Here is a 26,891-nt window from a genome sequence, read left to right on the forward strand (position 1 = left end):
ATGGGCAGAGAAGGTGACATGCCCAAGGGGCCGAACTGGGGCCACCAGCAGTCCTTCTGACTCTCAGAGTCCCAATTTCCTCCTCCTTAACCGTAACAAGGACCCTCATACAATACTACCTATTTCCTATGTGGACCTAGAAGGGCGTATCCAGCCCCTTCCAGTCCCACCTTTGGATGACTACCCAGCTCCAGGATCCTTGCTTTACCAGGCCCAGAGCAAAATAAAAAGCAGGTGGGCAGGTCAGCCACAGAACTCAGTGTGGGGCTCTCAGTGTCTGGCATGGCTTTGAGAGGTGCTGCTGCCTAGCTCCCAGGTGATAGGAACTGAGGACTAAGAAGTTCACATGAATCCTTCATGTGTATTATCTCTGCTACCTCAGAACAGCTTCCCATTTTAGAGCTGGAAGCAATAGGGCTCAGGGAATTGCCTCTTGACTTTGGGATTTAAGAGCAAACCAGGATTGAACTTGGGTTCTTTGATGCCTGATGGCAGGTGCCTAGGCAGGGGTCCCAGCCTCACTGTAGCTCTGATCAGGAGTGAGTGGGTCTGGAGTCCTAGCGAGGAAGAATGGGTGAGCAGCCAGAAGCTACATCAGAAGGTATGGGGGACACGCTGGAAGGGAAGTGGGTGTGTGGGCACAGATGGGACCAGACAAGGCTGGAGCACTGCTTCTCTGCTGGAGGAGGATAGAGAGGATGTGGGTACCTGCAAGTGTACCTGTGTCTCGCTCACCCAGGAGCCCAAGTATGACCGGTGGTGCCCCGGAATACCCAGCAATGCAGGAGCATCCAGACACCTTCCTGGCCTCAGTTTCCCTGTCTGAGTGAGAGAAGGCAGCTGGCCACATTAGTGTCCAACTCTGCAAGGTTGCCAGAGTAAGATAACTGCATCTGAAGATGCCACCCAGAGACTGTTCACGACAGCCAGCGGGCAAGCCGGGAGACCACCCCCCTTCCCGCTTTCTTTCCCCTCTCTCCCCTCTCTCCCCTCTCCCCTACTTGCTCGCGGCCTGGCCCCGCCCCTCGCCTTCCTCCGGTGTGCGATGGGGGGCGGGGGGCGGGCAGAGCCGGGAGGAGCGAGCCTAGCGGACGCCGCCACCTGATCCCATCCAGGCGCTGAGAGGCAAGCCACCGGCACTCGGCGCGCAGGGCCCTGGGCACCCTCGGACCCCGTGCGGATTTCAAGACAAGGGTCTAGAGATAGCGGCGGCCGCCCCCAGCCCGGGCGAGAGGCAGAGCCCAGGCGCGCGGTGTGAGTACTGCAGTGGCCGGCCTGGGGTTGGGGGAGTGGGAGTGGACCAGACCGGGATGGGGGCCGAGAGGCGGGCAAGAGAGTATCTTGGGGGCCTAGTGCCTGGAAAGCATGAGGAGGGGGGCGCTCTACCCCTGGAAAGTGGGAGAAGATAGGGTGAGCGGGCCAATCTGGCCTATCCCCTATGGTGACCAGATCCCACTGGCAGGATCCCTGGGGGATGCTGGGATGAAACTGAGGGAGCGGGAGGTATGGTGCGGGTGGGCACTAATGGAGACAGGAGGATGGAGGGAATTCCGAGGCAGGGATGATGCAGGGGTGGATGAGAGAGTGGGCAGGCTGGGGGGCCAGGGGCAGACCTGGTGCAGGCTAGGGGGTGGGGGAGGAGGAAAAAGAGGGAGGTGGAAAGATGTGCTCTCCTGGGCCAGTACTTTGCAGACCCCCTGAAATTATCCCTCAGTAATTTGCAGCTTCCTCTGGAGCACCCTGGGTCAGGGTCCCTCAACACTGGGCTGTCCTATCCCTCAAGTCAGGACAGGATGGAGTCTCCGGGCCATCCAGCAGTCAGGGCCAAGTAGTCCAGTCCAGGGCACCCCTTCCTCTGAGTACATCAGTTTCAGCTCTAGAGCTCAGAAGAGACAGAGGAGAAAGGGCTCCTTTAGGAGGGTGGGCACCCAGGCCCATTTCAAAGCTCTGGTAGGCTCTACTATTTCTTTGGTTCCCTAGAGAAAAGCAAGCAATTTGCAAGACTGGGCAGCAGCGTGAGGTAGACTGTTCTGACTAAAATTAGCACTGACATTCTGATGAGCCTGGGCGTCCTGACCTGCCTGGGATAGCTGGGAGAACTCTCTCCATGGAGAAGACACCAGGCAGAATGGGGAGTTGTGTGAAGCGTCTGAAGGCAGGAGCCAGGGCCACTGCTGTAAAGCTCGGCTCCAGCAGCACCACCATGCACCCCACACCAGCCAGAAAATCAGATGTAAACCCAGCCCAATGACCCCTCCCTGACAGGCACTGCCTTGGCTCCATCTCCAAAACAGGCATCTTGGAGTCAAATTGCCAAGGCAAGGCAGGCCTCCCACAATGTCCGAGCAGCACCCTCTCTCAGGACCTGGAATGTTTAGCCTGGCCGAGTGCCTGCCCAGAGGAGACAGGGTTACTGCTTCCAAATACCTGAAGGTCTGTCATGGAGAAAAATGTTCTGTGTGCTCTAGGAGGGCAGCACTACCAAGAGTGCAGAATGGGAGGTGGAAGGGGCAGGCCGAAGCGGGTGCTACCACTGGCAGGGTAATCCTGGCTGTCCCGGAAAGAACCTGAACAGCTGTAAGTTGCTCAGAAATGGACCAGGCTGTATCGGGAGGTGATGAACACCCTGTCACTGACAGTGGCCATACAGATGCTGGTGCCCACCTTCAGGGGCTGGTGTCCAGGGAATTCCTGCACTGAGGATGCCCTGTCCCCTACCCCTAAGCAGCCTCAGACTGGGGCCTGGCTAGCTCCCCAGAGCTCAGCCATGTGGGAAAGAGGGGAAAGGCCCGGGAGTGGATGGAGGGGGATACCAAGCACCTGTCACTCTGTGAGGCCAGTTGAAGCTCTGCCCCGGGAAAGGTCCCCCATAGCTAGGCTTGACTTCCTTGGCTGACTCTGAATCCTCTGAGAAATAGGGTGGTTTCTGCAAGTTTAGCAAAAGTAGATGTAGACTCACCCCTTCCTCTCTTGGGACACTTCTGTCTAATCACCAAGTTCTCTAAGCAGCAGGAATGACAGAGGAAAAAGGTGTGTATCCTTAGAGGGCCAAGGGCTCTCACTTCCTCCTGCAAGCAGCCCCAGCCAGGCCAGGCCAGCCCTTCTCTGCCCCAGCAATCCTTGAAGAAACAGGGAAGGCCTTAGACTTCCTCTGCTGTGCCCTTGGTTGCCCTCTGTGACTGGACCCTTCACCCTTGGCTCCAGCCGGATTAAGTCTGTCTGCAGGCAGGTGGAGGGAAGCAGCGATAAGGCCTAGAGAGAAGGGGAGGCATAAGCAGGACATCTTTCCACCCAAACAGGTTTAAATGTAATCCAGGATTAAGGCAGTAGGGTCAAGAAGAGAGACTAGAAGCCAAGCCCAGGGCTCCTGGAAAAGGTGATGATCAAAAGAGTTTTCACATTACCTCACCCCTCCTGGGACCCAGGTGTCCTAGTTCCACATGCACATGCCCATCAAGTTCCAGGCTCCCCCTCCCCCATGGAGAAGGATATGTGTGAGGGCTGAAGCTGAACTTGAACCTGGAGACTAAGGCCCCACCCTAGCTTGGGGACAGGCATCACTGCTGAAGCGGACTTTCCACAGAAGCTGCCCAGGATTGGGCTGCCCTTAAGCCAAGGCATTCCTGTGGGGAAAGGAGACTTGTGCGAGACCAGCCCCTCCTCCCTTCTCTCACTCCTGGGCTTATCTGGGATGGAAGCTCACCTTCTCCTGGAGATCCTCAGTAGGGCAACAAGCAGGAGCCACCTCTTACCCAACCCGCACCCCTGCCCAGGCTGCCATCCCATTGCTTTGGTCAGGCACTTTTCCCTGCAGAGTCAGCTGATGGGGCTGCCTGGGTTTCAGGTGTCTGGGGATGGAATCCAGATAGGGCTCCAGAATTTCAAGACCTTCCTTTCCCTCATGAATTTCTCAGTCTTGGGCCCTCAGGGCAGGAACCCAGCTAGGAGCGCTCAGGACTCAGAAGCATGCAGAATTGCCAGAGTCTAGGGCAAGGTTGGGGAAATCAGTTCTCTTACAGAAATAGCATATACAGTGCCTAAGGGCATGGACTTCGGAGCCAGAAACAGCAGGTATGAATCTCATTTCTACTGTTACCAGCTGTGTAGCTATAGACAAGTGATATCATCTCTCAGAGCCTCAGTTTCCTTATCTGTACAGTGGGAATAATACCTATGTCAGGGCTGTGGTGAGGACTAAATGGGAATAAGTATGTAATAATATAGTACGTAGAGTAAGCCTGCAGTTTCGACTCAAAGCCGTATCGATCCAAGGAGGTGAAGGCCTGATCAGTGTTTCTGAGAAGCTCGGTTTCTCTGGGGAGTCAGGACCAACCCTGGGCTACAGCAATTGTGCAAGGAGTCCTGGAGGAGAGGAAACTTTGAGTTGAGACCTCTTTGTTCTGAGCTAAGCCCTGGTGCTGAAGCCACTCCACTGGGGAGACATGTACAAATGACCATGAGGCAGAGAGACAGAGACAGGGCTGAGGGGTGGGAGTGGCTACGGCCTGAAGGGCTGGCTACACCCCAGACCGTGTAATTCCACCCAAGACTAGGTTATCTGGAGCAGTGAGGAGATAGGGTCTTGGTAGCAGGAGGCAGGAATCTGATCTGCTCTGGCCTCTCTGTTCACCCCACCTCTTGGAACTCTTTGCATCAGACCTGCTGGGGCCCAGAGCCCATCTCCTCTGCCCACTGCAAACTCATCTGCCTTCTTCTGCCAGGCTTCTCGGGAACACTGGCCCTGCTACCAGAGCCACAGGATCCCCCATGAGTGCCTGTGAAGGGAGTCCTGGATAGCGAGGCCCTGGCTGGTCCAGGGGTGGGTACTCCGCCATGCCACCCATCCTCCAGCGCCTGCAGCAAGCCACCAAGATGATGAGCCGCCGGAAAATCCTGCTGCTGGTGCTAGGGTGCAGCACCGTAAGCCTTCTCATCCACCAGGGGGCGCAGCTCAGCTGGTAAGGGGGCGTGGCCTCGGCGAGGGGGCGGGGCCCCAGGGGGGCCAGAGCTCCCCTCCCCGTTCTTCCACCTGCCAGAAGAGTCCTGCTAGGCTTGGCTCTTTCCCTCTATTCTGAACGTGCTTTCCCTTTAGGGCCACACAGCCTCCCTGGCCAGGGACTGCTCTTCAATGAAAGGGTTGAGTGACTTGCTCAAAGTTACAGAATCAGTTAGCTGAGATCCGAATCCAGCTCAACTCCTTCCCAGAGCATGCAGCTAAGCATCTCCGCAGTGGAAACAACTTCGCACGACTTCCCTAGTGCTGGGCAAGGCCAAGTCCCCTCACTTCTCTGAGCCCCAGTTTTCTCATCTATAAAGTGAGACATGATGTGTGTGACGCAGCCAGTCACCCTCATACAGGATACCATGTGATTCATGGGAACCCCGACCCTATTCTGACTCACTGTGTGAGCCCAACAAATCCCTGCACCTCTCCGGGCACTTGATGTCCCCATTTTCTACACTGTCTGCCCCCTGAGAATGGTGTGAATGGGCCCAGCCCTCCTTGCCAGATAATTTGCTGGTTTGAAATCCCAAACACCCATATTTTAAGAATGAAGCAACAGAAATGAAAGCTTCACGAGGGCTATGATTATTGTTTTGTATATTACTGTATTTCTTGAGCCTAGCATAACCTGGCACATAGTGGAGACCCAAAAAATATTTGATGACTGAATGAATGAGGCTTTAGAGGCCTTAAGAGAAACATAACAATGGGTTGCTGCAGAGCCCAGTGCCAACCATCTACAAAGTGAGGAGCCAGCTAAAGAGTAAAAATGAAAAAGAACAAAAGGATTTAGTGACCATGTGAGTTGTCTCCAGACTTTGTGTAAGTGATTGTTCTCCTTTTGGCCCTCAGTTTCTACATATACAAAGTGGGATTCCTCAAAGATCTCCAGGGGTCTTTATCCTTTATTTATTTCTGCATAAACAAATTATCTTAAAGCTTAGCAGCTGGAAACACAAACATCTGTTACTGTGGGTCACGAAGCCAGGTGCGGCTTATTGGGAACTTCTGGACCAAGGTCTTTCATGGGGTTGCAACCAAGGTGTTTGCTGGTGATGCAGTCTCATCCAAAGGCTTGATTGGAAGGGAGAAGCTTCCAAGCTCACTCACGTGGTTTTGACTGGCTTCAGGTCTTCAAGCGGGCTGGTGGACTGAGGACCTTAGGTCCTTATGGGCTTTTCCCACTTAGTGGTAGCTCCCTATAGGGCTGCCCACTATATGGCAGCTTGCTTCCGCCAGCATCTGTCATCCCGGATTGAGTGAAAGACACCAAGATACTAGCCAGCCACAGTCTTTCTATGATGAAATTTAAGAAGTGACATCCCATCATTTCTGCCCTCTTCTCTTCTTTAGATGCACTGATAAGTCCAGCGTACCTCAGGTGAGGGGAATACTCAAGGGCGTAAATACCAGGAGGCCAGCAGGGATCATAGGGGGCATCTTAGAGGCTACCCAGCACCGCCCTCGACCTTTCCATGAGTGCAGACTAGGCGGGGCCGCGCTGTGGGGCATCCACAGTCCTTGGGTAAGGCCAGGGGTCAAGCAGCAGCCCCCTCACACCCTCCTCTCTGCACACCCCTCGGGCCTGGCAGGTACCCCAAGCTGTTCCCCTTGAGCTGCCCTCCTCTGCGAAACTCGCCGCCGCGCCCCAAGCACATGACCGTGGCCTTCCTGAAGACTCACAAGACGGCAGGCACGACGGTGCAGAACATCCTGTTCCGCTTTGCCGAGCGCCACAATCTGACGGTGGCCCTGCCGCACCCAAGCTGCGAGCACCAGTTCTGCTACCCGCGCAACTTCTCGGCGCACTTCGTGCACCCGGCCACGCGGCCGCCGCACGTGCTGGCCAGCCACCTGCGCTTCGACCGTGCAGAGCTGGAGCGCCTCATGCCGCCCGGCACCGTCTATGTCACCATCCTTCGCGAACCGGCCGCCATGTTCGAGTCGCTCTTCAGTTACTACAACCAGTACTGCCCGGCCTTCCGGCGCGTGCCCAACGCCTCGCTCGAGGCCTTCCTGCGCACGCCCGAGGCCTACTACCGCGCCGGCGAGCACTTCGCCATGTTCGCACACAACACGCTGGCCTACGACCTGGGTGGCGACAATGAGCGCAGCCCGCGCGACGACGCCGCCTACCTGGCGGGCCTCATCCGCCAGGTGGAGGAGGTTTTCTCGCTCGTCATGATCGCCGAGTACTTCGACGAGTCGCTAGTGCTGCTGCGGCGCCTGCTGGCCTGGGACCTGGACGACGTGCTCTACGCCAAGCTCAACGCGCGCGCCGCCAGCTCGCGCCTGGCCGCCATCCCCGCGGCGCTGGCGCGGGCGGCGCGCACCTGGAACGCCCTGGACGCCGGCCTCTACGACCACTTCAACGCCACCTTCTGGCGCCGCGTGGCGCGCGCCGGCCGCGCGTGCGTGGAGCGCGAGGCTCGCGAGCTGCGCGACGCCCGCCAGCGCCTACTGCGGCGCTGCTTCGGGGACGAGCCAGTGCTGCGGCCTGCCGCGCAGATCCGCACCAAGCAGCTGCAGCCGTGGCAGCCCAGCCGCAAAGTGGACATTATGGGCTACGACCTGCCCGGCGGCGGCGCCGGCCCGGCCACCGAGGCCTGCCTCAAGCTGGCCATGCCCGAGGTCCAGTACTCGAACTACCTGCTGCGCAAGCAGAAGCGCCGGGGCGGTGCGCGGGCTCGGCCCGAGCCGGTCCTGGATAATCCCCCGCCTCGGCCCATCCGAGTGCTGCCTCGCGGGCCTCAGGGTCCCTGAGCTCCGCAGGCCTCTGGGAGTATGGGTCCTGGGTCCTGGGTCCTGCCCTGCCCTCCCAGGAGTTCAGCCAGGCGCTGCCTCCATGTCCTGCCCCATGAGAGCCCTTTCTTTTCAAGGGGCTTGAGTCCCTCGCCGAACTTTGGGGTACGCCTCCGTGAGCCCCCTCTCCCTATCGTGGGCTGAACCCCGCCTTCGGGCACGGCGCTGATAGGCTGGATCCAGCACTGGGCCACCCTCTTCTTCCCAGCTGGTTGGTGATTTTGACGAGAGGCCTGAGGGCTGTCCAGAACTGCTCACTCTGCCTTTTTCTGGGGGCTCAGCGCCCCCGACCTGTCTTTTCCAAGTGGATAAGCCCAGGCCCCGCGGAGAGAGGCTGAGCCCTGGGGAAAGGCTGCTCTTGCTCTCCTTCCCAGGGCTTGAGGCTCCCTATACTTTTCTGTCTTCCAGGTTCTACCCTCCCCACAGACCTAAGCTGCTCCCAGTCTCTCAGAACCAAGAGTTCTTGGGTTGGGATTTTTGTCTGGTTGGTTTTTCTTTTTTTTAATAAAACATCTTTAAAATGTGCGAGTCGTATGTCAGTCATAGAAGCCGGATTCCCCACATTTGAGGATGAAACGAATTCCCAGGAGGAGCTGTGGCTGGAGCCATGAGGATGGGGGCGTGGACTCAAGGTCCCCCGCCACCTGGCATAGGCCCACAACCCTTCTCAACTGCTTGACTGACTAGGCCCCCAACACAGACTGGCCACCTCAGCCCCACTCACTTTCCACATCGTTCTTTTTCACAAAATTCTGCAACATTTACTGAGCGTCATCTCTGTAATTTGGAGATACAGGTGAACCAGGCAGATAGGGCCTTATTTTCATGGAGCTCATGGGGAAACTTTGGAACAGGAGCAAAGCAGGTAAGCAAAGAGGAAGGACTGGAGGGATTAGAGCAAAACACCTCCTTGGGTGGAAGGAGGATCATTTTCAGGTAAGGAGCTGCCTAACTCAGAATTTGACCTCCCCCTGTGAATCACTGACTTCACTAATGGCCTGCTTTCCTCACAAGAAGACAACTCAGACTCAGATGAAGACCAGTCCCTTTCTGCGATTTCCTTTAACACAGCAAGATACCCAGCACTTCGAGGTGAAATCTCCCTTAAGACTGAGTAGCAGAGAATCGGGACTTTTTCTGTTACTTTCTTCAGAGCTATATCGACATATCTGGACAAGTCATAAAAACAATAGCTATTATGGTCTACGGTGTGCCAGCCACCGTTTAAGGGCTTTATGTGTATTAACTTTGGAGATGGGTGCCATTTTCCAGGTGAGGGAACTGAAACTTGGAGGAGATTAAGTCAGGGTCACACAGCCAGAAAGTGGCCACTAGGATCTGAACCAAGACAGTGTGGCTTCAGAGTCTGTGCTCACAAGCGCTGTCTGTAGTGCCATTCAAATAAAAAAGGCCACCTGCCACAAGCTAGGCTGACTCCCAGCACCTTCCCCCAAAAGAATGTAAAGGGAAGAACCAAGACACTGCTATCAGCAACTCTTTATCCTGTTTTTCATGGAAACAACGGTTGACCTGTTTGGACAATGAACATTGCAGTGATTGGTTGGCAGGATGCATGACACGCTGGGCTTGAAAGGGGACTGTTGGTATGGCACCCCACTTTTTACCAGCAGAGCTCTGAAAAAGGCAATAATTAGAATCATGCAAAAGCATAGTTAAGTTTCTGACATTAAGCAGCAGTAAAGAATTGTACCAGACTCAAAGTGATCTATCCAAAAATAGGTGTCCTCTGGCCCCCAGCCAGTAAGGTGCTTGCCATTGTCTCCATCTGCACCCCCAGCCCTAGCCTCTGGTCATAACTCTGCCAGGAACATCCTTCACCTTGCCCTCAGTTGGCCTGGAAAATTCAGACATGCCTTTAAATCTACTTTTTTTTTTTTTTTTTTGACAGTCTCACCCTGTCTCCCAGTCCGGAGTGCAGTGGTGCAATCTCGGGTCACTGCAACCTCCACCTCCCAGGTTCAAGGGATTCTCCTGCCTCAGCCTCCTGAGTAGCTGGGATTACAGGTGCCTGCCACCACACCCGGCTAATTTTTGTATTTTTAGTAGAGATGGGGGGATTCGCCATCTCTACATTGGCCAGGCTGGTCTCGAACTCCTGACCTCAGGTGATCTGCCCACCTCGGCCTCCTAAAGTGCTGGGATTACAGGCATGAGCCCCCACGCCTGGCCAAGTCTGCTTTGATAAGTGTCCCAGTTCATTATGTGTTGCCATAAAGAAATGACTGAGGCTGGGTAAATTAAAAGGTTTATTTGACTCAATCCTGATGACTAGAAAGTTCAGGATTGGTATCTGTATCTGGCGAGGGTCTCAGGCTGCTTCTGCTGGGCACCCCAAGTATGCAGAGACCACAGGGGAAGCAAGGGGGTCACAGGAGGTGCCAGGTCTTTTTAACAACCAGCTCTTGGAACTGAGAGTGAAAAAACACACTTAATCCTCAGGGAAGGCATTAATCTTTTCATGAGGAATCCACACCCATGAGCCAAACACCTCTCATTAGGCCTACCTCCAACATTGTGGATTAAATGCCAACATGAGGTTTAAGGGACAAACAGCCAAACCACTGCAATAGGCCTCCCCTGGCCTCCCTGGCCGCCAGGCAGGCGGGCCCTCCTTTATAAACCTTGCCCCACCTCAGCAGAGAGCACAACTCTGGTCTCAGAAAAATCTGGAGTCAGGGGCAAATGGAATCATCAGGTACTTGGAGAGGGTTCTCTGTTTGACTCAGGGGCAAGGGCAAATCCTAAAGCTGAGCAGGGGCTCTGGAACTCTTTGGTGGGAACATCTCCAGCTTCAGCCACAACCAGGTGAACAGGCCTCAGCCCCTGGGACCCCAACCCCTAGGACTCCTGCAAGGAGGCTCCTTCCACCAACGAACACTGGGTGCTGCCCACTCTGTGCCTACTCAGAATGGTCCCAGAACTTTGGCAGTGAGTGAAACGTGGTCCCTGCCTTGAGGAGCTCACCCTAAGGTCTAGAGAAGATGTGGAGGCAGCAAACCTGGCCAACAATGACTCGATGGGGGTGATCTTGCCTTGTGATTAACCACTGGGGCTCTGGAGTTCAAACCCTGGCTCTGCCATCTACCAGTTACATACTTTGAACTTAGCCTTTGAGTCTCGCTTTCCTCACCTGTGAAATAAACAGGCCCCTAGCACAGGTCCTGGCACACAGAGGTTCTCCCAAGATGGCATCTCTGGTTTCATCAGGACTCCTCCAGGGTCAACACCTTTCATGTTGTAGATGTTATAGTTTGACACATCTATTAGAAGAGTTTTTTTCGCAGATGGAAGAAAGCATTTTGAGGAAGGGGTGACTTTTTCTACTTTCCCCAAAGCCATGGTATGGGCTATGAGCAGCCTTGATTTTTTCTTTGTTTGTTTGTTTGTTTTGAGACAGGGTCTCACTCTGTTGCCCAGGCTGGAGTGCAGTAGTGCAATCATAGGTCACGGCAGCCTCGAACTCAAGTGATCCTCCCATCTCAGTCTCCTGAGTAGCTGGGACTATAGGCTCATGGCACCATACCCAGCTAATTATTTACTTTTTTTGTAGAGACAGGGTTCTTAGTATGTTGCTCAGGCTGGTCTCAAACTCCTGGACTCAAGTGATCCTCCTGCCTTGGCCTCCCAGAGTGCAGGGATTGCAGGTGTGACCCATCGCACCCAGTCCAGCCTTGATTTTCATGAATATAGGAAGCACAAAGTGTGTAAGAAGCAAAGGGGAGGACAGGAATGCCTGCCTGAGGTCAGGAGAGGTTCTCTGGAGAAGAGATGTCCCAGATGAGAACAGGGATGGAGGAAGGGGCTCTGGACAGAGGGAACAATACATGCAACACGCAGAGGTGCCGGGTATGAGAAAGCCTGGGCCCTGTGAGACAGGGATGCTGGGCCATCTGGCTGGGGAGAAATATGCCAGTGCCAGATTATGAAAGCCCTTGAATGTCATGCTTAGAAGTTCAGATTGAGGCCGGGCATGGTGGCTCATGCCTGTAATCCCAGCACTTCGGGAGGCCGAGGCAGGCAGATTGAGGTCAGGAGTTCCAGACCAGTCTGACTAACATGGTGAAAGACTGTCTCTGCTAAAAATACAAAAATTAGCTGGGCATGGTGGCGGGTGCCTGTAATCCCAGCTACTCGGGAGGCTGAGGCAGGAGAACTGATTGAGCCTGGGAGGTGGAGGTTGCAGTGAGCTGAGATGGCACCACTGCACCCCAGCCTGGGTGACAGAGCAAGACTCCATCTCAAAAAAGAAAGAAAAAGAAGAGGAAGGAGAAGGAGAAGGAGAAGTTCAGATTGGCTAGTTTCTAAGGATCATGTGGATGAATCAAGATTCCTAGTCCAAACACAATGATCCTGAGGGGATGGAGCCTGAAGGCATCACCCAGAGCATCTGGAATGAGATTGTCAACAGCTTTGATGACATGGACCTCTTGGAGCCCCTCCTTCATGGCTTCTATGCCTATGGTTTTGGGAAGGTCTCTGACTTCCAGCTGCATTAGTCTTCCTCCTATCAAAGGTTATGTTGTGGTTGATTGCTCAAGCCCAAGCTGGGGCTGGGAATATGGCCACATTTGCCATATCCATTCTACAGCAGATTGAATTGAATCTTAAGGCTACCCAGGCCTTGGTCCTGGAACCCACTTGAGAATTGGTTCAGTAGATGCAGAAAACGGCCATGGCATTAGATTATGTGTGTGCCTCCTGTCACACCTGCACTGGGGGCACGCACATGCATTTGAAGTAGAAGCAGAAGCTGCAGATGGAAGCTCCCCATATCATCGTAGTACTCCTGGCCACGTATTTGATATGTTTCACTGGAGACACTGTCTCCCAAATACAGCAAGAGGCTTGCATTGGATGAAGCTGATGAAATGTTAAGCCAAAGATTCAAGAACCAGATCTATGCCATATTCCAAAACCTCAGCCAGTCACAGTGGCTCACACCTGTAATCCCAGCACTTTGGGAGGCAAAGGAGGGAAAATCACTTGAGCTCAGGAGTTGGAGAATAGCCTGGGCAACAGAATGAGACCACAGTTTCTACAAAAAAAATTTAAACATTATCTGGGCGTAGAGGCATGCACCTGTAGTCTCAGCTACTTGGGAAGCTGAGGCACAAAGATCACTTGAACCCAGGAGTTGGAGGCTGCAATGAGCTATGATCACACCACTGCATTCCGGTCTGTGTGACAGAGTGAGATCTGTCTCTAAAAGTAACAATAATTAATAAATAAAGCTCAACAGCAACACTCAGATGGTTTTGCTATCAGCTATAATGCCTTTTGATGCACTTGAGGTGACCAAGAAGTTCATGAGGGACCCTGCCAGAATCCTTGTCAATAAGGAAGAGTTTGCCCGGGCGTGGTAGCTCATGCCTGTAACCCCAGCACTTTAGGAGGCCGAGGCGGGCGGATCACGAGGTTAGGAGATCGAGACCATCCTGGCTAACACGGTGAAACCCCATCTCTACTAAAAATACAAAAAAATTAGTCAGTTGTGGCCGGGCGCGGTGGCTCAAGCCTGTAATCCCAGCACTTTGGGAGGCCGAGACGGGCGGATCACGAGGTCAGGAGTTCGAGACCATCCTGGCTAACACGGTGAAACCCCGTCTCTACTAAAAAATATGAAAAACTAGCTGGGCGAGGTGGCAGGCGCCTGTAGTCCCAGCTACTCGGGAGGCTGAGGCAGGAGAATGGCGTAAAAACCCGGGAGGCAGAGCTTGCAGTGAGCTGAGATCCGGCCACTGCACTCCAGCCTGGGCGACAGAGCGAGACTGTCTCAAAAAAAAAAAAAAAAAAGAAGGAAGAGTTCACCTGGAGGGTATCTGCCGATTTTACATCAGCATAAAACAAGAGGAGTCGAAGCTGGGACCACTCTGTGACTTGTATGGAACCCTGATCATCATCCAGGCAGTCATCTTCACCAATACCCCAAGGAAGGCTGATTGGCTCACTGAGAAGATGCTTGCCAGAGACTTAACCATTTCTGCCATGCATGGAGATATGAACCAAAAGGAACAAGATATGATCATGAGGAGTTCCATTCTGGCCCTAGCAGAGCATTGATTACCACTGGTCTCCTGGCCAGAGAATGTGCCAGGTTTCTTTAATCATCAGCTATGACTTTCCCAACAACAGGGAAAATGATATTCAAAATGAGAGTCAGTCATGGTGGATGTTTTGACCATAGGGTGTGGCTCCTAACACAGTAACACCAGAAGACAGGGGGACTAATCTAGACATCAAGACATTGTACATCACCCCCACTGAGGAGACGGCTCAGTGCTGTTGACCACATCTGAGGGGAGCTGATCTGCCACCTGGCCCCAGCCAGGTGTCAATTTTGGGACTGAGGCTGGGCGCAGTGGCTCACGCCTGTAATCCCAGCACTTTGGGAGGCCGAGGCGGGCGGATCACGAGGTTAGGAGATTGAGACCATCCTGGCTAACACAATGAAAGCCTGTCTCTACTAAAAATACAAAAAAATTAGCCAGGCGTGGTGGCGGGTGCCTGTAGTCCCAGCTACTCAGGAGGCTGAGGCAGGAGAATGACGTGAACCTGGGAGATGAAGCTCGCAGTGAGCCGAGATCGCACCACTGCACTCCAGCCTGGGTGACAAAGTGAGAATCCATCAAAAAAAAAAAAAAAAAAAAAATCAGAGCTGAGGAGCAGCAGGAGGTGGAGGGAAGGGAGCTGAGGGATGGACATCTTGTCAGTTTTTTTTTGGAGACCTAGTCTCAATCTCGCTCTGTTATCCAGGCTGGAGTGCAATGGTAAGATCTCGCCTCACTGCAACCTCTGCCTCCCGGGTTCAAGTGATTCTCCTGCCTCAGCCACCCGAGTAACTGGGATTACAGGTGTGTGCCGCCACACCTGGCTAATTTTTATATTTTTAGTAGAGACGGAGTTTCACCATGTTGGCCAGGATGGTCTCGAACTCCTGACCTCAAGTGATCCTCCCGCCTCAGCCTCCCAAATTGCTGGGATTACAGGCATGAGCCACTGCACTCAGCCTTGTCATTTTTTTCTTTGAATAAATGTGACTTTTGAGGCCAAAAAAAAAAAAAAGGAACAATGAACATTTAAGATGATTTTTTTCTTTGGGAGGGTGGGCTCTTGCCCCAGATGTCATCTGTTCTCTCAAAAAACATTTATCCATTTCTCCCGATCCCAGCTGAATTCCTCTGAGAATGATTCAAAAGGCCATACTATGTCAGTCAGTCTTATTTGTTGGGCCAAATCAGGAGGGAGATTTTAAAATATTTTTTCTAAAAGTTGGGATTGTTTTGTATGGAATGCTGGCATAAGTGGAATGGCCAGAGATGACTAGCAGGGGAGGCCGGGCTGTCCCCAGAGCTGAGAAGATCACTGTCTCTGTCCATCTGGAGCTTGTTCCTGGCACAAGAGAGTGCCGTGGCATGCAAGGACAGCTCTCTTGTAGGTGATGGGGAGCCACTGAGGTAAGCAGGAGAAAGGCCTTTAGTAACAAGCTGCATGGCCAGGTGTGGTGGCTCACGCCTGTAATCCCAGCACTTTGGGAGGCCAAGTCGGGGTGGATCACTTGAAGTCAGGAGTTTGAGACCAGCCTGGCCAACATGGTGAAACCCCATCTCTACTAAAATACAAAATTAGCTGGATGTGGTTGCGCGTGCCTGTAATCCCAGCTTCTCAGGAGGCTAAGGCAGGAGAATGCCTTGAACCCAGGAAGTAGAGGCTGCAGAGAGCCGAGATCACACCACTGCACTCCAGCCTGGGTGACAGAGCGAGACTCCATCTAAAAAAAAAAAAAGCTGCAAATNTTTTTTTTTTTTTTTTTTTTTGAGACGAAGTCTCTCTCTGTCACCCAGGCTGGAGTGCAATGGTGCAATCTCGGCTCGCTGCAACCTCCGCCTCCCTGATTCAAGCGATTCTCCCAAGTAGCTGGGACTAACAGTCACGTTCCACTACCCCCGGCTAATTTTTGTATTATTATTATTATTATTATTATTATTATTTTAGTAGAGACGGGGTTTCACCATGTTGGCCAGGATGGCCTCGAAATCCTGACCCCAGGTGATCCACCTGCCTCAGCCTCCCAAAGTGTTGGGATTACAGGCAGGAGCCACAGCGCCCAGCTGAGCACCTAACACTTTTGCAAGATAAGCAGTCCTAGGGGATACAGATGGCTACAAGTTCCCTGATACCTAGCACAGCCCAGGAAAGAAAACAAAAGCCCCTTATTCAGAATGTAGCTTCCCCAATCTCCAGCCAATCAGCACCAAAAGCCTGAGAAGCTGTTAGCTACAAATTCCTGCCTTGGAGGGAGCTAAGGACTTCTCGGGGTTCCGCATACACAGCTAGGCTCAAGGTTGTGGTTATAGCAACATTTTCCTCATTTTAATAGTAAAAAACACACCCCTAGGTAGAGATTTTATATGCTAATGTTTCATGTGATGCACGTTAGAGTATGCAGATGCTGAGCGCATGAGCCAACCACAGGTCCACCTTTGCATACCTGACCTCACCAGTATTTTGTGACTAGGTATAAACAACTCCCATAAAAGGAAATCCTCTTAAGGCACAAGCTGCATCTCTCCCTCTGAGCAGTCCTCAGGGTGGGCCTTTTTTTTTTTTGAGTCGGAGTTTTCACTCTGTCACCCAGGCTGGAGTGGCGCAATTTCAGCTCACTGCAACCTCCACCTCCCGGGTTCAAGCGATTCTCCTGCCTCAGCCTCCCGAATAGCTGGGATTACAGGTGTGTGCCACCACACCCTGCTAAGTTTTGTATTTTTCGTAGAGATGAGGTTTCACCACGTTGGTCAGGGCGGCCTTTGCTTTGCAATAAACTTTTTGCCTGCTCTTCCTTTGGACTTGCTCTCGAATTCTTTTGTGTGGCCAAAGGAAGAGCCTGACCGGGCCCACCGGCAGCAATACTGCCTGTTTCACGGACCTGTTAGGAGTCCAAAAAGGTTTGCCCACAAATTTGCTTATTAGGAAAATGGTCACGGCCAGGCGCAGTGTCTCACACCTGTAATCCCAGCACTTTGGGAGGCTGAGGCGGGTGGATCACGAGCTCAGGAGATTGAGACCATCCTGGCTAACACGGTGAAACCCCGTCTCTACTAAAAATAAAAAATGAAATAAAAATTTAAAAAAAAAATTAGCCGGGCTTGGTGGTGGGCACCTGTAGTCTCAGCTACTTGGGAGGCTGAGACAGGAGAATGCCGTGAACCCGGGAGGTGGAGATTGCAGTGAGTCGAGATCGTGCTACTGCACTCCAGCCTGAGTAACAGAGCGAGACTCTGTCTGAAAAAAAAAAAAAAAAAAAAAAAAAAAAAAACAGAAAATGGTCACAATATAGGAAGAGAACAAAATGCGACTCTTCAGCTGACTGTGAACAATGGCTGTCTCCCAGAGTGGAGTCACAGGGCTGTTCACCTTTCCAGGCATTATTTCTGTAATCTTTGAAATTTTATAACAAGCATGTCTGGCATTGGAAATCAGGAAATGAAGGTTTGAAAAAGGGTAATCATACATGATGCATATTTTAACCTTGACCATTCAACAGCTGCAGAGATTGTCATTATTAACTGGGTGGCCTTCCATGGACCCCTTCTCCCCATGACTCAGCGTCCTTATCTGGAAACGCAGTGAAGTGGCCTGGCCAGCCCCAGGGAAGGCAAGGGCTGGTGCTCCTCAGTCCTATAGACTGAGACCTGGCACGGCCTCCCTGCCTTCTCCCAACCAGGCCTCCCCAAGCCCAGGCTCCCTACCTCAGCTCCTCCAGCTTGCGCTGGGCCGCCCCAGGGCCCCGGCTCCCTCTGGGTGCATAGGCTGCCAGGCAGCGGGCCACTTGCCGCTGTACATGCTGCGTTCGGGCCCGCCGCAGCTCGGCCTGCTGCCGCTCCTCCTGCCGCTGCCGCTCCCAGGCCTGCAGCAGGCTCCTTGGGTGAGAAAGGGAAGGGGAATGAGAGGTTTATGGGCAACAGGAGCCTCACAGAGGGCCAGGGGCTGGATAAGGGAATATGGGAGCCTGTGGGGAGAGGCTGCAGGGTCCAAAGCCAGTGTCCTGGGAGTAGGGTTTGTCATGGAAGTCCACGACAGAGACTGCCCTGGAGGCTCAGCCCTCGGGCCCAGCTCAAGGCCTTTCCCTACTCATTCTAGAAGTCTCCTGCTTGCAGGCCAGGGGCGGTGGTTCATGCCTGTAACCCCAGCACTTTGGGTGGTGGAGGCAGGTGGATCACCTGGGGTCAGGAGTTCGAGACCAGCATGGCCATCATGGTGACAGCCCGTTTCTGCTAAAAATGCAAAAATTAGCCAGGCGTGGTGGCACATGCCTGTAATCCCAGCTACTCAGGGGGCTGAGGCAGGAGAATTGTTTGAACCCGGGAAGCAGAGGTTGCAGTGAGCCGAGACCCCACCATTGTAATCCAGCCTGGGCAAAAAGAGCAAAACTCCATCTCAAAAAAAAAAAAAAAAGAAAAAGAAAAAAAAAAGAAATGAAGGGTGCTTTGGAAAAATTAATATTGTTAAAATGTCCATATTATCCAAAGCAATTTACAGATTCAGTGCAAGCCTATCAAAATTCTAATGACATTTTTCACAGAAATAGAAAAAATAATTTTAAGTTAATATAAAACCATGGAATACTCCAAACAACCAAAGCAATCTTGAGCCAAAAAAAAAAAAAAAAGGCTGGGCATGGTGGCTCACACCTGTAACCCCAGCACTTTGGGAGGCTGATGCAGGTGGATCGCTTGAGCCCAGGAGTTTGAGACCAGCTTCAGCAACATGATGAAACCCCGTCTGTACTACACATACAAAAAATTAGCCAGGCGTGGTGGCCCAGACCTGTAGTCCTAGCTACTTGGGAGGTTAAGGTGGGAGAATCGCCTGAGCCCAGGAAATCAAGACTGCAGTGAGCCACGATTGAGCCACTGCACTCCAGCCTGGGCAACAGATTGAGATCTTGCCACACACAAACACACACACACACACACACACACACACAAAGAAATCTTAATGACACTTATCTGGGCAATGGTTTTTTGGATATGACGCAGAAAGCACAGGCAACAGAAGCAAAAATAGACAAATGAAGTTGCATCAAACCGAAAAGCTTCTGCACAGCAATGGCAACAATCAACAGATATGACATATAGAATGGGAAAAAATATTTGCAAACCATACATCTGAAAAGGGGTTAATATCCAAAATATGTGAATTCAAATAACTCAGTAACAAGAAAGCAAATAACTCAATTAAAAAATCGGCAAAGGCCAGGCACGATGGCTCATGTCTGAAATTCCAGCACTTTGGGAGGCCAAGGCGGGCGGATCATTTGTCTGGAGTTCGAGACTAGTCTGGCCAACATGTCAAAACCCTGTCTCTACTAAAAAATACAAAAAAATTAGCCAGACCTGATGGTGTCTGTCTGTAATCCCAGCTACTCAGGAGGCTGAGGCAAGAGAATCGCTTGAACCTGGGAGGTGGAGGTTGCAGCAAGCCAAGATTATGCCACTGCACTCCATCCTGGGTGATGAAGTGAGGCTCCATCTCAAAAAAAAAAAAAAAGGCAAAGAGGCAGGGCATGGTGGCTCATACCTGTAATCTTGACACCTTGGGAGGTGGAAGCAGCAGGATTGCTTGAAGCCAGGGGTTGGAGACCAGCCCGGGCAACATAGCAAGACACCATCTCTACAAATAAAAAGTTAAAAAATAAATCAGCTGGGCCGGGCGCGGTGGCTCAAGCCTGTAATCCCAGTACTTTGGGAGGCCGAGACGGGCGGATCACGAGGTCAGGAGATCGAGACCATCCTGGCTAACACAGTGAAACCCCGTCTCTACCAAAAAAATACAAAAAACTAGCTGGGCGAGGTGGCGGGCGCCTGTAGTCCCAGCTACTCAGGAGGCTGAGGTAGGAGAATGGCGTAAACCCAGGAGGCGGAGCTTGCAGTGAGCTGAGATCCGGCCACTGCTCTCCAGCCTGGGCGACAGAGTGAGACTCCTTCTCAAAATAAATAAATAAATAAATAAATAAAATAAAAATAAAAATAAATCAGCTGGACGTGGTGGCATGCACTAGTAATCCCAGCTACTCAGGAGGCTGAGGTGAGAGGGTCACTTGGACCCAGGAATTCAAAGCTGCAGTGAGCTATGATCATGCCATTGCACTCTAGCCTGGGTGACAGGGCGAGACTCTGTCTCAAAATAATAATAATAATTTAAAAATAAGCAAATAGGCCAGGCGCGGTGGCTCAAGCCTGTAATCCCAGCACTTTGGGAGGCCGAGACGGGCGGATCATGGGGTCAGGAGATCGAGACCACCCTGGCTAACACGGTGAAACCCCGTCTCTACTAAAAAATACAAAAAACTGGCCGGGCGCGGTGGCTCAAGCCTGTAATCCCAGCACTTTGGGAGGCCGAGGCGGGTGGATCACGAGGTCAGGAGATCGAGACTACCCTGGCTAACATGGTGAAACCCCGTCTCTACTAAAAATACAAAAAACTAGCCGGGCGTGGTGGCGGGCGCCTGTAGTCTCAGCTACTTGGGAGGCTGAGGCGGGAGAATGGCGTGAACCCGGGAGGCGGAGCTTGCAGTGAGCCGAGATCACGCCACTGCACTCCAGCCTGGGAGCACAGCGAGACTCCGTCTCAAAAAAAAAAAAATACAAAAAACTAGCTGGGCGAGGTGGCGGGCACTCCATCTCAAAAAAAAAGAAAAAAGAAAAAGAAAAGATAGCTGTACTCCTATGTTCATCGCAGGAATATTCAGAGTAGCAAAGATCTGAAATCAACCTAAGATTCCATCAACAGATGAACGTATAAAGAAAAGGTGGTATATATGCACAATGGCATTCTTCAGCCTTAAAAAGAAGAAAATCCTGTCATTTGCAACAACATGAATAAACCTGGAGGACACTATGTTAAGTGAAATAAGCCAGGCACAGAAAGACAAATACCATATAATCTCCCTTATGTGTCAAATCTTAAAAAAGTCAAACTCAGCATAACGGGACCCCATCTCTACAAAAAATTTAAAAATTAGCCAGCGGCCGGGCGCAGTGGCTCATGCCTGTAATTCCAGCACAATGGGAGGCTGAGGTGCGCAGATCACGAGGTCAAGAGATAGAGACCGTCCTGGCTAACACGGTGAAACCCCGTCTCTACTACAAATACAAAAAATTAGCCGGGCGTGGTGGCGGGTGCCTGTAGTCCCAGATACTCGGGAGGCTGAGGCAGGAGAATGGTGTAAACCCAGTGAAACCCTAGTGAAACATAGTGAAACCCCGTCTCTACTAAAAATACAGAAATTAGCCAGGTGTGGTGGTGCGTGCCTGGAGTCCCAGCTACTCAGGAGGCTGAGACATGAGAATCAATTGAACCCGGGAGGCAGAGGTTGCAGTGAGCCAAGATTGCACCACTGTAGTCCAGCCTGGGTGACACAGTAAGACTCTGTCTCAAAAAAAAAAAAAGAATTGTGGGGTACATAAGAATGCTGAATGAGGCCGGGCGCGGTGGTTCACGCCTGTAATCCCAGCACTTTGGGAGGCCGAGACGGGCGGATCACGAGGTCAGGAGATCGAGACCATCCTGGCTAACCCGGTGAAACCTCGTCTCTACTAAAAATACAAAAAAAAAAATTAGCTGGGCGCAGTGGCGGGCGCCTGTAGTCCCAGCTACATGGGAGGCTGAGGCAGGAGAATGGCGTGAACCCGGGAGGTGGAGCTTGCAGTGAGTGGAGATCACACCACTGCACTCCAGCCTGGGCAACAGAGCAAGACTCCGTCTCAAAAAAAAAAAAAAAAAAATGCTGAATGAACTCTCCCCTGCCCTCACATGCCACCTGTCACCAGTCACCAAGGCCTATTGAACCAGCCTTTAAGTGTCTCTTAAATGGATCCCCTCCCTCCATCCACAGGGCCTCCTTGTTCAGGGCCTATGGTTCCTCACCTCAGTGTTGCCAACAGTCTCCTCACGGCCTCCAGTCTCCCCTTCAGCTCCCACTATCTCCTTTGCTTTAGAAACAGAATCTTGCTCTGTTGTTCAGACTAGAATGCAGTGATGTGATCATGATTCACTGCAGCCTTGAACTCCTGGGCTCAAGAGATCCTCCTGACTCAGCCTCTAGAGTAGCTGGGGCTACAGGCACTTTCCACCAAGCCAGGCTAATCTTTTTTTCCTTTGTAGACACAGGGGTCTCGCTATGTTGACCAGACTGGGTTTTTTGTTTGTTTGTTTGTTCGTTTGAGACAGAGTCTCACTCTGTCACCCAGGCTGGAGTGCAGTGGTGCAATCTCGGCTCACTGCAACCTCTACCTCCCAGGTTCAAGTGACTCTCATGTCCCAGCCTCCTGAGTAGCTGGGACTCCAAGCACGCACCACCATACTTGGATAATTTTTTTATATTTTCAGTAGAGACAGGGTTTCACCATGTTGCCCAGGCTGGTCTTGAACTCTTGAACTCAGACAATCTGCACGCCTTGGCCTTCCAAAGTGCTAGGATTATAGGCGTGAGCCAGCGCGCCCGGCCCCTTAACTTATTTTTTAGAGACAGTGTCTCACTCTGTTGCCCATGCTGAGTGCAGTGGCTGGATCATAGCTCACTGCAGTCTTGATCTCCTGAGCTCAAGAGATCCTCCTACCCCAGCCTGCTGAGTAGCTGGGACTACAAGCATGTGTCACTATGTCCAGCTAATTCCAAGTCTTTTAATAGTTACATCCTAAGGGCCCAGGAGTAGATAATAAATGTTGGATTAATCACTTAGTTAATAGTTTAATGGATGGATAGAAGAAAAGATGGGAAATAAAAGTGACTGTATCAGTAGATAATTGGCCAGGTATTCAGAGAGATGGGTGAATGGTTGAGTGGATGTTACCAGTAGTTGGATGGATGGATGGATGGATGGATGGATGGATGGATGATCCAAAAGTTTGGTGAATGGATAAATAAAGAAATGAATGAGAGTTCAAATGCCTAAGCATCTCTTGGAGAACCAGCTCCATGTCTACTTCTCACCATGGGCCCCCATTCCCTTCTCTTCCCTCTTACCTGGTGGCTTCCTGTCGTTTGTGGAAGGTGCGATTGGGGAGGTTGGCAGACAGGAAAGTTTCATCGTCTTCCGAGGCATAGGCCTTTCCATTCTGCTTGGAGGCCTGGAAGGCAGCCCTCAAAGCCTTCCAGGGCTGCTTTTGGGGGCCTGCCCACAGTGGGACCAAGTCAGGGGCTGCCTCTCTCTCCCAGGCTGCTGGGCAATCCCCGCAGCACCCAGAGCACAGCCCAGCCTGCCTGAGCCCAGCCTCCCCGACTGCTCCCTGTTCCCCACAGTGTAGCTTCGGGGGAACCCGGGCCCCGAGTCGCACGCTCACCACAATCCAGGTCTCTCTGTAGCTGCCTGTGCAGCTTCTCCAAGTCCCATGGCCCCTGCAGCTCCCTGGCCCTTGTCTTCCTCCTCTGTGGCCTTTGGAGGTTGTTGAAGCTAGGCCTGCTCCCCTGGCTCTGGCCCTGCAGTTCCCCTTCATCCGAGGCCTCCTCTCCAGAAATCTGCCCCTTTTTCTGACAACCAGCCCTCCTTCTGCAGGGAGCACTGTGCTCTCCCTCCTCAGCCTCCTCTGTGGCCTCTGAGAATTGCTCCTCCTCTGAGATGGACCCCTTCCTGGGGCGCTGGGGCGGCTCCCCAGAACTCAGACCCCTCTCAGCCTCCTCAGCACCCGGGCCTTGCAGCTGGACCTGCTTGTCGAACGCCGATCCTGATCCTGGCCTCCTCCCAGGCGGCTGGAGGCCACACTCACTGGGGGGCTCCAGTCCTAGCTCCCCTTTGCCAGGAGGGATGGAGACACCACCCCAGGCTCCCAGCTGTTGTCTCGCCTTCAGGTTTTGCGCCTCTGTCTTCCGGGAGCAGCCATAGGCCTCTGGGAGGTTGGCCGTGGACTTGCGCCTGGACTGGCGCTGGGAGGATGAGGAGGGCATGGGCAGGGCTTGGTGGCCTGGGGTTGGGGAACTTGGCTGAAGCATAGCCCGGACATCTGTGGCGATGCTCTCCCAGGCCCACTGGAAGGGGAAGGAGGGCTTCCGAGGAGGAAGGCGGAAGAGACTGAGAAAGGACAGGGTAGGGGTCAGGGTCGGCACCAGCCCCCAGAGGGCCCTGACCCCCAGCACCCTCCTGACCCATCCCACTGCTCCTTACTCTTCAGCCTCTTCAGAGCCCTGTCCTTTCTTGCTCTGGCCCCTGGGCTTGCAGTCCTTCTTTGTTGTCTGCCTTGAGCTCTGAGACCTCCGCTGCAGGTCCTGATTTGGCACACCATCACCACTCCCCAGGCGGCCCTGGGCAGAGACATTAGGGGAGGAGCAGCCAGCTCAAGCAGCCTCCTGGACTGTGTTGCACCTCACCCGGGTGCCCTCCTCTTCTGTGCACCTGGCTGGGCCTGGCTGGGCCCCTCTGGGCCCTCGTTACCGTAAAAACCAACCAAACAGGGCAGGGTGCGGTGCTCACGCCTGTAATCCCAGCACTTTGGGAGGCCAAGGGGGGCGGATCACCTGAGGCCGGGAGTTTGAGACCAGCTTGGCCAACATGGTGAAACGCGTCTCTACTAAAAATACAAAAAAAAAAAAAAAAAAAATTAGCTGGGTATGGTGGCCTGCACCTGTAATCCCAGCTACTTGGGAGGCTGAGGCAGGAGAATCGCTTGCACCTGGGAAGTGGAGGCTGCAGTGAGCTGAGATTGCGTCATTGCATTCCAGCCTGGGCAACAAGAGCAAAACTCAGTCTCAAAAAAACAAAAAACAAAACAAAACAAAAAAACCCGACCGAACACCACCTCCATTCTGCATATTAAAATAGCAACAGCCACCACCTGCTGAGCACCTACTGTGTGTTCAGGACTTTCATGCATAAACACACCTTCCCAAGGACCCTAGGAGGCTGGTACTCATTATCACCCCCATCATTTGGAGGAGAAAGCTGAGGCTCAGAGAGGCTGAGTAACTGAGGTCACACAGCTGGGAAGTGGTGGAGCCCAGATTTGTTACCATTGCACTAGGCCGCTTCTGGGCCCTGGACTGCACTCCCAAATGTCCCACTGGGCCCTGGACCTGCTACAGCCAAGGCAGAAACCAAGGTGATTTTCATCCAGGTGGTCTTAATCTTTCCTGAAACGCTGCTCCTCCCACAGTGTTCCCTGAATCACCCCATCATCCCGGGGAGTCACCCCCAGGCGTCATCCCTCAGCTTCTCCCAAGACCTTTAGGCCTCCATGTGGTCCCTGTCCCACTCCTGCCTCCCTGACTTTCACCTGGATCTCAGCTCAGGTCTCGTGGCTTCTCAAGGGCCTCCCCAGCCCAGGCCTCCCTGACCCAAGGCAGCCCACCTGGCTCTGGGCAGCTGGAAGTGCCCCCACTGGGCCTACCTCACCTGCTTGTCCTGAGAGATGGTCGACAGCAGCTTGAGCAGCCCAGTGCTGGTTCCCGGAGCCTGAAGCCGCATGTCCTGCCCTGGTTGTGCCAACGGGGTCCTAACCAACTGTTGGTAGGTATTTAGCATATTGGTGTCCTGCCCCATCCTGCCCCATCCCCCATCCCCACCGTGGAACTGCCCAACAGGCCATCTCTATGGCAACCAGTCCTCAGCCAGTCTCAAGGGGTCTGGCAAAAAGCATACTAGGAAGGGGTCAGTGGGGTATGTGAGGCCAATCTCCTTCTAAGGGAGAGCTCAGCAGGGTGCCCAGGAGTCGTTCAGTGCAGAGACCCAGGCCCAAGTCCTGCCTCTGCTCCTGCCTCATCCACAGGCTCCCCATGTAACCTGGGGTAAGTCCTCTGTCCCCACTCCGCCTGTGTTTCCCCATCCATCTGTACAGGGGAGTCAGTCTGTCTCCTGTGCTGCCCCCCAGGCCCGGCAAAGTCCCTGAAGGAGCCAAACTGAGATATGGCTCCTTCAGGGACTTGATTCACAAGATTTTTCACAAGATTTTATTTCAGTCCTTGCACTCCCAGGTTGGGAGCGGTGGCTCATGCCTGTAATCCCAGCACTCTGGGAGGCTGAGGCAGGTGGATCACTCGAGGCCAGGAGTTCAAGACCAGCCTGGCCAAAATGGCAAAACCCCATCTCTACCAAAAATGCAAAAAGAATTAGCCAGGCATGGTGGCGCATACCTGTAATCCCAGCTACTCAGGAGGCTGAGGCACAAGAATCGCTTGAACCCGGGAGGCAGAGGCTGCATCAAGCCCAGATTGCACCACTGCACTCCAGCCAGGACGACAGAATGAGACTCTGCCTCAAGAAAAAATAAACAAATAAACAAATCTTTGCACTCCCAGCCCCAGCCAGGAAGTCGAACGCTGTGTCCAGGAGAGAGGCAGCAGGCCATTCAGAGCCTGGGCCCAGGCCCACCTAGCCATCTTCATAGGCCATGAGGTTCTGGAGGGAGTTAAAACATTGAACGCTTACCCCAGGCCAGGCGGTGGCTATAATCCCAGCACTTTGGGAGGCTGAGGTAGGTGGAGTGCCTGAGGTCCGGAGTTCGAGACCAGTCTGGTCAACATGGTGAAACTCCATCTCCCACCTGGACTGAAACTCCATCTCACTAAAAATACAAAAATTAGCTGGGTGTGGTGGTGGGCATCTGTAATCCCAGCTACTCGGGAGGCTGAAGCACGAGAATCTCTTGAACCTGGGAGGCAGAGGTTGCAGTGAGCCGCCAGCCTGGGCAAAAGAGTGAGACTCCATTTCAAAAAAATATATATATTTTTTAATATAAAAAAATTAAAAGACCTTACCCCAAACTTCTAAGCAGTGCTCAAAAGCCTTGGAATCTTAAGTCCCCATGGGACGCCTGGTGCTGACCACTGAGGCCTGCAGTACAGGGATATGGTACTGAACTGAGGCCCTAGAGACGGACCAGCTGGGCTGTAGGCCTGGTGTGGCCTCTCACTAGCTCTGTGACCAACTCCTCACTCTGCAAAACTGGAATCACGGGCCCAGCTCATAGGTTTGTTGCAAGGACTACATGAAACCCCAAACGATGAAATCGGTAAATGTTATTATTATTACTAACACTAGCTGACCATTCTTTTGAGGCAGCAGAGCATCATGGC

At 52.8% G+C, this 26,891-nt stretch overlaps 2 protein-coding genes and 1 pseudogene across 2 annotated transcripts; 2 read left to right on the plus strand and 1 right to left on the minus strand.

Annotated features, from left to right (window-relative positions):
• Nucleotides 1-1,084: 1,084 nt before the first annotated feature.
• On the plus strand, nt 1,085-9,522 carry GAL3ST3 (galactose-3-O-sulfotransferase 3). Its single transcript, XM_025355561.1, has 3 exons — nt 1,085-1,254; nt 4,722-4,958; nt 6,598-9,522. The coding sequence occupies exons 2-3, from the start codon at nt 4,834-4,836 to the stop codon at nt 7,766-7,768; spliced, it is 1,296 nt and encodes a 431-aa protein (XP_025211346.1). The 5' UTR covers nt 1,085-1,254; nt 4,722-4,833; the 3' UTR covers nt 7,769-9,522.
• Nucleotides 9,523-12,138: 2,616 nt separating this feature from the next.
• Nucleotides 12,139-14,006, plus strand: LOC112605626 (annotated as a pseudogene).
• Nucleotides 14,007-17,570: 3,564 nt separating this feature from the next.
• On the minus strand, nt 17,571-25,596 carry TSGA10IP (testis specific 10 interacting protein). Its single transcript, XM_025355288.1, has 5 exons — nt 25,213-25,596; nt 23,989-24,125; nt 23,171-23,895; nt 22,854-23,001; nt 17,571-17,745 (listed from the first exon to the last, which is right to left on the minus strand). Exons 1-5 carry the CDS (start codon nt 25,357-25,359, stop codon nt 17,571-17,573), a joined length of 1,332 nt encoding a protein of 443 aa, XP_025211073.1. The 5' UTR covers nt 25,360-25,596.
• Nucleotides 25,597-26,891: the final 1,295 nt, after the last annotated feature.

The sequence above is a fragment of the Theropithecus gelada genome, chromosome 14 (genome assembly GCF_003255815.1).
Source record: "Theropithecus gelada isolate Dixy chromosome 14, Tgel_1.0, whole genome shotgun sequence".
In the NCBI taxonomy this organism is placed as follows: domain Eukaryota; kingdom Metazoa; phylum Chordata; class Mammalia; order Primates; family Cercopithecidae; genus Theropithecus; species Theropithecus gelada.